General features: G+C 40.0%; 1 protein-coding gene across 1 annotated transcript in view; it reads left to right on the top strand.

Moving 5' to 3' along the window:
* Nucleotides 1–224: 224 nt before the first annotated feature.
* The window catches only part of Pfdn1 (prefoldin subunit 1), a 61,005-nt gene continuing 50,046 nt past the window's right edge, over nt 225–11,183 (top strand). The window contains exons 1-2 of the mRNA XM_040758113.1: nt 225–330; nt 4,325–4,491. Coding sequence (XP_040614047.1) covers nt 298–330; nt 4,325–4,491 — 200 coding nt within the window. The 5' untranslated portion in view covers nt 225–297. The remainder of the gene's footprint in view (nt 331–4,324; nt 4,492–11,183) is intronic.

Here is an 11,183-nt window from a genome sequence, read left to right as displayed (position 1 = left end):
CCATAACACCTGTTTCAATTCCGCAGCCCAAAGACGTTTGTTTAATTGTGTGTGGAAGATAAGAGCTACACCTGAGCAGTTACACGTTTATCACATTTTATCGGAATTTCCAATGTTTAGGGTCATTTGTCTCATGCCAGAGTGGTGGAGTGAATTAGATATACAGAGTGAGAAATCTGTGTTAGAGTTTGATTTATGCGCAAGCGCAGAAAACGAAGCCTCGCAATTAAACCTGAAAGGGCCCCTCCCCCACCCCTTCCGGCTTGCTTCTAACGCAGGCGCGTAGAGTGCTCCAATATGGCGGCCCCCGTGGATCTGGAGTTGAAGAAGGTAACGGGGCCTTTTGAACAGACTGAACCTTCTGTTTGAAAGATGAAGCGAGTGGGGGCAAGAATAAGAGGTTGACTCGAGTCTCGCCGAAGGAAAGAGACTGTAGGGCGCGGGGGCTGGCTTCCTGGAGTCCTGAGACGGGACCTGCGCTGCTTCGGCGTGGCAGGGGTCCCCGGGGGCTCCCGGTGGCAAGAGCTGCTCAGGGTGGGTGGGTGGGTGAGTGGGGTGCCGGGGCCGCAGTATGTTCTCGTGACCTGCACTCGAGTCCTCTCTCTGCATTTTGGAGCCATCAGGGACCCACTTTCAAAGCAAGACCCGAAGACAGCGTCTCACACGGATGCCCTTCATAGTGCTCTCTGGAGCCGAGGCACTAACTGTAATTCGGTTTCCTCGTTTGATGTGAAAAACTCCAAGTTCAACCTTTGCTTTTAGGTCATTTATTCTGTACCACTCCTTGAAAGGTCCTTGTTTCTATACATCAGAAAACCAGACACTGTTACATCAATGTTCACGTCAAGGCCTTAATGCTCCCTGCCCATCTTATTTTTAAAGCATTTGCCCCCGCTGCGCCCCCTCCCCCGTCCAGTAAGGTTTTCCGAATGAGTGGTCAGAGGAATTGGATTTTTCTTTTTGTTCAATCCGTTTCTTATAAATGGTTTTTGTTGTTATTTTGCTTTGGTTTTTAGAGACGGTATCTCAGTGTGTCCTAGATTAGTTTGGGATTTAGCTGTGTAGCTAAGCTGGCTTTGAACTCCAGGCAGTCTTCCTGCCTTAGCCTCTTGAGTTCTGGAATTACAATCGTTTTTGTTTTTCGAGACAGGTTTTTTTTTTTTTTTTTTTTTTCTGTGAAACAGTCCTAGCTGTCCTGGAACTCACTCTGTATACCAGGCTGGACCTTGAACTCAGAGATCCTCCTGCCTCTGCTTTCTGAATGCTGAGATTAAAGGAGTGTGACACCACTGTCCAGCTGGAATTACAGTTGAGTCAAATGCCAGTTTATAAAGCTGGTTGTTAATTGGAAACATTTTGCCACTTCAAAGTCTTAGGACCCTAACAATACTAAGACCTTAGACTGTGCTTTCTTTGTGGAGAGTTGCCTATAGTTAGAAAGCACCCTATAATTCATTCAGTTTAAATCTACTTTTCTTTATTTTTTTCTTTTTTTGTTTTTTTTTTGAGGCAGGATTTCTCTGTGTAGCTTTGGAGCCTGACCTGGAACTAGCTCTTGTAGAACAGGCTGGTCTCCAACTCACAGAAATTCGCCTGCCTCTGCCTCCTGAGTGTTGGGATTAAAGGTGTGTGCCACCACCGCCAGGCTAAATCTACTTTTCTAGAAAAGTAAACTTCTAGTGTTTTTTCCTGTGTGGTTTATTTGTTTTGTTTTGTTTGATCAGACCCTGAACCCCTAATGCTCTTTAGTGTCTCTATCTCCTGGGTATTAGGATAACAGATGTTTGTTAGGGTCACTGGCAAGAAAAGTCTTATAAGATTGAGCCCCAGGCAGCAAAATGGGTCAGTGGGTGAAAGCACTTGCCAGAAAGCCTGATTATTTAAGTTTTGATCTTGGAACCCATGGTATAAGGACAGAACTGCTCAGCGTTATTCTATAATGTCTCAGACTCAACACTCCAGGACACTCAAACACATAATAATAAATAGAATTTGGTATTATAAAAACATTTGGTATCAGTAGGTTCTGTAGGTGAGCAACTTATTTTAAAAAGTTGTGTATTTTTATGTGTGTGTGTAGACACATCTGCAAATTGCTCAAGGGTGGTCAGGGAACAACTTTTGGGAGTTGGTTCAAGTGGGCCCTGGGGATTGATGAACTCTGGTCATCAGGCTTCTAGGCAAGATGAGCCATCTCAATGGCCCAGACTCTGATTTCGTTTTGTTTTTCCCTCAGAGACAGGGTCTCATGTAGCCTGGGCTGGCCTGGAACTTGGCTATGTAGCTGGCATGCACCACTACACCCAGTGCCAGGAATTGCTCTTAGGGCTTCCTGAATTCAAGGCAGTGACTGTTCATCTTGTTTTTTGAGATAAGGCCACTCACTGGGACCTAGGGATTGCCACTTTGGCTTGATTGTCTAGCCAGTGAAGTTAAAGGATCCTCTTTTTTTCCTCTGCCTCCATGCCTAGCATGAAACAACAAGTTGTATTTTTATGTATGTGGGTGTTTTGCCTGCGTGACTGAATAGCATGTATGTACAGCCCCCCTCAGGCTAGAAAAGGGCCTTGGTCCCCCCCAAACTGTAGTTACAAGTGGTTGTGAGCTGCTCTGTGGGTACTGTGAACCAAACCTGGGTCTTCTGCTCTTAACCTCTGAGCCATCCCTCCAGCTCCTAAGCTCAACTTCGTTTGTGGGTCCTGTGGTGTGAACCTTAGGACTTCTGACTGAATATTTCTCTAGCTCCCAGTAACATCTTAAGTAGCTTCCTTTGGTTAACCTTTGCCTAAGCAATAGGACAGCTGAAATAGCTGTTGTTGCTAATAAAAGAAGCCATTTGTTATTGTTCCAGGGATGCTAAGTATGTGCATCTTGCTCTTTGCCATCCTTTTTTTTTTTTTTTTTTTTCTGGGATAGGGTTTTTCTGTGTAGCTTTGTAGACCAGGCTGGCCTTGAACTCACAGAGATCTGCCTGCCTCTGCCTCCTAAATGCTGGCACTAAAGTCGTGCACCACCACCACTCAACTGCTCTTTGCCATTCTTTACTTGAAACATGTAGTCTTAATCTTACACAGCATTCTTTCATTCATGCTATAAATCTCAGCCCCCCCCCCTTTTTTTTTTAGCTCTGATTGGCTGTAGCCCAGGCTGGTCTTGAAATTACATGAGGTCCTCGGCCTCTTCCCCTTTAATTCTGGGATTAAGAGTGTGCTCCTCTATCCCTGGCAAGTAAATATCAGATGTGTGTGAGGGTGGGCACACACATGTTATGATGCTAATGTGTGGTCAGAGTATGTAGAAGTCAGAATATAGTTTTGGTGGACTGGTTTTCTCCTTTTATCATGTGGGTTCAGGTTCTAGGGATGTATCCTCAGGTTAGGCTTGGTTATAAGACGCTTTACCTGCTGATCCATCTCATGGACCTCTGTCTGTCTGTCTTAGTTTTTTTCTTAAGAATTTGTGTGTGTGTGTGTGTGTGTGTGTGTGTGTGTGTGAGAGAGAGAGAGAGAGAGAGAGAGAGAGAGAGAGAGAGCGCATATGTTGAGGTCAGGGGACAATTTGGAGTCAGTTCTCTCTTACTCTGTAGCTCTCAGGGATCAAATTTAGGTCATCAGGCTTGATGTCAAGTGCCTTTATCTGCTGAGCCAATATCACTGACCCTAAAAAAATTCTTTTTCTGACAAGGTGTCTTATAGCTCAGACTGGCCTTGAGTATCTTGTGTGTTGAGTCCTGAGCTACTTACTCCATCCTCTGTTTCTGCCATCAAGTTGTTAGTATTACAGGCATGAGACACCAGGTCTGGGTCTCCAGCCAGGATTTTTGAAATAATGTGAAGTGCTTTGAATAATTCTTGTTTTGATCTCTGAGCTTTATCCCCTGAGTATTTTGTTTACTCCCTTTATTAATCTTTGGTTATTTAAAATATGATTGTTATTTAATAGACTTTTGCTTGTTCATATTGATCACATTGTCTATGAGCAGGGTACATTTAGAATTTAGCATAGTATTAGAATTCTATTGACTCTCATTTATGCTTATTTTAGTAAATTTCACAGCTTTGGTTAGTATATTCTGTTTTAATAAATATGGATTTGAGCCGGGCATTGGTGGTGCACGCCTTTAATCCCAGCACTTGGGAGGCAGAGGCAGGCGGATCTCTGTGAGTTCGAGGCCAGCCTGGTCTACAAGAGCTAGTTCCAGGACAGCCTCCAAAGCCACAGAAGAAACCCTGTCTCGAAAAACCAAAAAAAAAAAAAAAAAAAAAAAAAAAAAGGATTTGACTTAAATGTTTCCTTTCTAAATCACAGACTTGTTTTTTCTTAGGCCTTCACAGAGCTTCAAGCCAAAGTTATTGATACTCAACAGAAGGTGAAACTCGCAGACATACAGATTGAACAGCTAAACAGAACGAAAAAGCATGCACACCTTACAGATACAGAGATCATGACACTGGTGGATGAGACTAACATGTATGAAGGTGTAGGAAGAATGTAAGTAAAATACAGCTGTGTTTTCTTGTGAGAGCCTTCGTGTAAATTAAATGGTGGAATTATCTATTTTAAAATTTACAAAAGCTTTCTTTTTCTTTTTTGGTCTTTTCGAGACAGGGTTTCTCTGTATATTCCTGACCATCCTGGATCTCACTCTGTAGACCAGGCTGGCCTCAGACTCACAGAGATCAGCCTGCTTCTGCCCCTCAAACCCATGGAGGCATCAGATTTCCTAGGAACTGAAGTTGTGGGGGTTTGTAGTCTCCTGATGTGGGTGCTGGGTACTGAACCTGGTCTTCTGCAAGAACAGCTAGAACTCTTAAGTGCTGAGTCATCAATCCAGCCTCTCCCCTTTAAAGAATTATTTTTGTTAATTATGTATGTACGACGTGTCTGTGTGTTGATCTGTGCAAGTGAGTGCAGGTGTCCACTAATTTACCCTTTGTACTAATTATCAACTATTATTTAAAACATTTTTTTAATGAGTGGAAATAGAGACAGTTTACTGAGAAAGGAAAAGCACTGTTGACAAGGTGAGTGGGCTAATGAGGAGGGAAAAGCTTATTAATGTAACTACCACCGTGTTACAATTTTTTTCTATCAAAATATATTCTCCTTATGAGAAAGATTAAATCTGCTTTATATTTTCTGAGAAAATGAAGAATGGGAAAGCCCTTGTTTATGGGTCACATTCCATTACAGTTAGCTAAAGTAGGGAAGAACTGATTTCTTTTAAAGTGGGGAGGAGGGGTATCTGTGTTTGGCCTTTGGATATTATGTTCTTGCGGACCTTTACTTTAAGTGTGGAGATCTTTAGAATGGAATTTGACCTCAGTCTCAGGATGACTTCTGTGTGATTGACTGGAAGCAAGCATAGCATGTGTAAAATTCTGTAATGACTTTAGAATGACATCATGACAAGGTGGCTCTTCCCATGACTAATTCATTCTTTCTGCTAAGAGAGAAGTGATGATAAATGTTGGATTTGCTTTCTCAGATGAATGCATACATTTTCTCTCATGTTCATATTTTTCATTTTGTCTTATTTTAAGAGAGTGAGAATCTCTTTTATGAGGTTTTGTTTGTTTTTGTTTTTGAGAAAGTCTCACTCTTGCTCAGTCTGCCCTTAAACTAATTGTGTAGTGGAGGGTGACTGAACTGATCCTCCCACCTCCACATCACCAAGTGCTGAGATTACAGGTGTTCAGTACTGGCTCCAAATCCGTGAGGTTAACAGTATGGCACAGAATGAGAGCCAAGTAGAACCCTTGATTGTGTGTCTATGTAGTGTGAAATGCATTGTTGGCATTCACTGGAGGGTAATTTTATCCCGCAATTTGAGTATCCTTAGGTCTTAAAACAGTAATACTAGCCTATTAATATCCTTGGGCTTCACATTATTACTTTAGCCTTTGTTTGTAATAGCCAAAGGGAAACATTTTTTTTAATAGTCTCTCTGTGGAGTTATGGAGTCCTGACCGGCCTGGAACTCACTGTGTACACCAAACTGGCCTTGAACTCACAGGGAACCACACACCCCTGCCTCTTTCGTCCTGGAATTATACATGTACCTCCATGCCCAGTATTTGTTGTTTCTTGAGACAGAGTCTCACATAGCCTAGACTAACTTCCTGCTAGCTTCTGATCTTGTATCTTCCAAGCTAGATTACTGATGTGCTGCATTGAAATTAATGTTTTCAATTTAAAAAAATATTAAAATCTTAATTGTTTTTTGTTTGATTCTACAAATCAAAACTAGGGCTTTGAGCATATCAGACAGGTCTTCAACCTCTAAGCTGCATCCCCAACCCTGAAGTTTTTATATCTAAGTAGAATAATGTCATTTACTGCACATTCTGCTTAAGTGGTAGTAGTTACTTTTTTTCATTCATTCTGTCCAAAATTCTATAGTTGTAGTTTGTGCAAAAAAATAATAGAGTTTAACACTTACATATAAGTAGTTAATGATAGAATGGTGTTATTTCATATAAACTGTTTCTTTTTTTAGTTTTTTAGTTTGTTTGTTTTTGTTTTTCGAGACAGGGTTTCTCTGTATTGCTTTGAAGCCTGTCCTGGAACTCGCTCTGTAGACCAGAGCTGGCTTTGAACTCACAGAGATCCTGCTGCCTCTGCCTCCTGAGTGCCGGGATTAAAGGCGTGTGCCACCAATGCCAGAGTTTTTGGTGAGCCTTGGTTTTATTTTTATTTTTTTATTTTTTGGTTTTTTTACAAGACAGGGTTTCTCTGTATTGTTTTGGAGGCTGTCAGTCCAGCCCAGCCTCGAACTCACAGAGATCCGCCCGCCTCTGCCTCCCGAGTGCTGGGATTAAAGGCGTGCGCCACCACCGCCCGGCGAGCCTTGGTTTTAAAAAAGAGCTTCTTCGAGTTCTGCACTTCACATAGTCTGAGTCTGCCCTGCATCGTGGGGCATGGGAGGTAACAACATCTGCTGTTTTGCTAGAGTATTGGTGCCTCAGGGCAGGAGAGACTTGCTGAGTGCCAGTCTGGTCATGAGGATGTTTTCTCTCTTGATGCTAACCCTGGAATACCTACTTCTGAAATTATGGTCTTGAGTAATTCATTTCTTTAATTCTAGTCTTTACCTTCCTTATTTTAGTTCTATTAGAGGATTATGATTACATGAGTTTATCCAATTTTCATTTTGAAAAAAAAATTTTTTAAATTTATGTGGATTGGTATTTGTTTTGTATATATGTCTGTGTAAGGGTGTTAGATGCCCTGGAACTGGAATTACAGACAGGTGTGAGCTGCCATGTGGATGCTAGGAATTGAACCCGGGTCCTCTGGAAGAGTAGCTGGTGCTTTTAATCACTGAGCCCCTTGAAATGATTTTAAAATCCAAAACTCTGCTTTTGTTTTAGAGCCAGCCATAGATTTCCCTACTTTTCTTTTGACCACAATTGCTGTTTTCCTGTTGTTTTTTTTTTTGGAGTGAGGACTATTGAACTGGGGACCTCAGACCTGCTAGACAGGTGCTGTATCACTGATCTATATTCTCAGCCTTTTTTTCCCCTTTTTTTGAGATAGGGTCTCCTGTAGCCCAGGCTAGCCTGAATTTATTGTTTTAGCAAAGATAATCTTGAACTCTTATCACCTGCCCTTACCTCCCAAGAGTGAGATTATGGGTAGAACTAATTCTAGAGTATTATTCACTTGTCCTTTTTCCTGTCTGCTGACATACATTCCTCACAGTGACAGAATCGATTATTCCTCACAGAACCTTTTGTTTATCCTCTGTCACTGTAGGAGAAAATCTAAAATTGTTAGCCTGCTTTGAATTGGCCCATCTAGCCCAAGTCCTACTACTCTCTAGTTCTAGACATTTCATCTCATGGTCCTGCTTTTTATGTTACATGTTTAGAAGGATTTTGAGACTTCTTGAGGTTTTTAAGTATGCTCTGATTGATTGGTGATGTCTGTCATGGGGTGAGGGTAGGGGGGCACTAGCACATGCCCCAGGCATTTTTACTACCCCTGTTACATGTTTTGTTTTGTGTGTTTTTGAAAACATATGTCATATTTTTGTCCTTTTTTTGGAAAACACTTGCTTATTCTGTTTTTGGCCTTCAACATTCTTCTTTCTTTGTGAAATGAGCTCAAGATACAGCTCAAATCTTGTGATGTCTTTGAAACTTATGGATTTACCCATTCTTCAGTAATGCCAAGGCTTTTGTTCTGGCTCTCAGTAGAGCACATCGAGCATGTCATTGATTTCCCCAACAAGATCGACTCTCTTATGACCATGTATATATATTACCTTTGGTTCCTCCATTCTCAGAATAATGTTGGCACAAAATACAAGTAAATAGATGCTGATTTGAATTTAATGTGATTATTTTCTAGCCTAAGATAATTGCATTTTGGGGGTTCTTTTTTGTTTATTTAACATAGGGTCTCAGATAACCCAGGTTGGCCTTAAACTCTGTGTAGTGAGGGTGACCTTGAACTCCTGATCCTTTGCCCCTACCTCCTAAATGCTAGGATTACAGGCCTGCACTGCTATGCCTAGCTTCTTGGTTCTTTAGAGAAAAGCTATAGTTAGTGTCAGAGGTTCAAGAGTTAGAGTTTATAATACTATTTTAATATATGACTTTGTCAAGTTGAAATTATAAAATAATATATAAAGCCATGTGTGGTAGTGAATGTCTTCAATCCCAGTACTTGGGAGGCTGAGCAGGAGGATTGTTGAGTTTTCTGTCCAATCTGGGTTAGCCTGATTACATAGTGATACTGTCTGAAAACAGACAAATAAACAAAGCAAATATGACTAAAGTCAAAGGAATTGTTTCTTAATAAAATTGTATGATTTGCCTTGATTAATATGCTAGGATTACTTCTTTTGAGAAAGCTAACTAATTTTCAATGCCAGGTAGAGTTTCAAAGTGTCAAAACTGACAATAAAGAAATCACCAAACCTTCAGAATTATGCTGTAGGCACAATTCTTGGGTAACAAAGGGTATTCTATACAGCATAATTTCAGTATAATTGTGTCTGACTTTCCTCATCTTCACATAGATGGAAGGCAGATTTTCCCTTTCAGAGTATGCTTGTATCTAATCAGATCTTTGTAAACCCACATGCTCTTCAGCTTATATTTAGAGAGAAGGTTGGTAGTGTTAACTAACTTCTGGGTGACTGGCTATTTTGGGGTTAAAGTACGCAGAGTCAAGCTGCAGGGTCAGGAAGAGGAATTGCTCTCGACTGTAAGCTCTGAACTCCATCGCTCAAAGCAGTATCTGTCCGTCTTTTGGGATGGTGCCAGCACATTTTCGTTCTCTTACTTCATAGTCTTTGGAGAGGCTGTTATGTAGCCTGATACTACTACCACCGATTTCTAGTTTTGCTGCTTAAGCTGTTTGTGAGCTGACCTCACCACACTGCTTTGAGAAGTATGATGAAAGTTACAACTGTGGGATGATCTGTCTGGATATTTGGAAGTGTTTGTCTTTGCATCTTTCTAGTGTGCAAGGAGGGATTCAGATTTCAAATAAATGTGATGTGAATATTTTTTGTATTTTTTCACAAATAAGAAATAGTTTCTAATCATGCGAGTTTTCTTTTTTACTCTGTATAGTTTAGGATGAGTTTTGAGAAATAATTTTAATGTTTTGATAACAATTATATTTAAGTACACACAAATAACATTTAAGCATGCTAGTGTTTGAAAAGACTGATTTTTCTAAACAATAGGCACAATTCTGACCTTGGTTTGATGTGAGGACTCTCCTGATACTTTGTTGAGCTGTGCATAAATAACATTTCTGATTTTCAAAACAGATAAATTGACTTTTTATTTCTTTTTTTTTTTTAACATGGGAGCAACTTGAGTAGATTAGCCTTTGAGAAGAATGATAAGTCCCTTTTTAAAGCTTGAAGCCAACTAAAAATAACTTGGTGCCATATTTAAACCAATTTAGAGGTATGCTACCATTCTGTGGGTATTTTTTACATTTAGGGAACTAAGAATGAACAATGGTATAAATCTACCAGCTGGATAAGCGTCTAGCAATGCAGAGGTTGCCGTTGGGCAGTGTGGCTATTTCTACTTGTTGAAGTAATTTTACGGTTGATCTTTGTTGGTTGAAAGATCTAGAAGTATAAGCTTAAGTTAAGTGCTGCCTAGGTAGAAAGTAAAATAGTAGGTGCACTCCTGATAGCCAAGAGATGCTTTGTAAAATTTGCCCAAGCAAATTTTCAACTAATTAGGGTAAAGAAAGTTAAACTCTTCATCACAGCTTAGTCAATTTACTCTTTGTTTAAAATTGTAATGTTGTTCAAGCTGTCATCTCATTTGTTAGTGTGACTGTTGACATACAATTTCTCTTGTGACATCTGGTAAAGGTAGAATAATACTTACGATGAATGTTAATATAGATAATAGTGGTGCTATCTCAGGTTTGCAGCCCTTTTACAATTCATGTATCTATATAGAGTTTATCTTCCAGTTTTAGTGAGGTGATTTTAAAATTTAAGAAAGTAATTATTCCTAAGGAATAAGGAAATAAAAATTTAAAAGTGTAGCACAGCAAACATTGTTGGCATTGTTTGTATTGTTGTTATGGTACACTAAAACATAAGCTGTGCTATTGCTCTCACCAGAATCAAGTCTAGGTATTTATTATTATTTTAAAAAGATTTATTTATGAATTTTCCTGCATGTATGCCCTCTTTCTAAGACAGAAGAGGGCATCAGATACCATGGATCTGCAGTTACAGCTGGTGTGAGCCGCCATGTGAGTGCTGGGAATTGCACTCAGGGCCCCCGGAAGAGCAGCAGCCAGTACTCTTAACTATTGAGCTGTTCTCTTCAGCCCCAGGTTTAGATATTTGATGCTAAGTGCAGATGGAGAAAATGTGTAGATTATTTTTAGTGGGAGAGCCCTATTGTAAATGCAAATTTGTAAGTTTCTTTTATATTCTCTCCAAAGGGATTGGCCTATATTTTAGGCTTTAGAAAGCAATATAAAGATGATCTTCAAAGGTAATATTTTTATTTTTATTTTTTACTTTAAAGCATCTTTATTTTTAAAAGAAGAGAGTTTCTTACTGTTCAGCTGCTTTTACTAATAGAACACGACTCACCCTTCTTACGTTTTTATACAGAGCCATTTAAAGTCGTTGCTTTCATTGCTCAGAGTTCTGAGGGAAAGAAAAACAACTTTTCCTGTTG

The sequence above is a fragment of the Mesocricetus auratus genome, unplaced genomic scaffold (genome assembly GCF_017639785.1).
Source record: "Mesocricetus auratus isolate SY011 unplaced genomic scaffold, BCM_Maur_2.0 Super-Scaffold_100015, whole genome shotgun sequence".
Classification (NCBI taxonomy): Eukaryota; Metazoa; Chordata; class Mammalia; order Rodentia; family Cricetidae; genus Mesocricetus; species Mesocricetus auratus.
The sequence above is the reverse complement of the archived record's forward strand: the minus strand, read 5'-3'. Positions and strand labels throughout refer to the sequence as shown.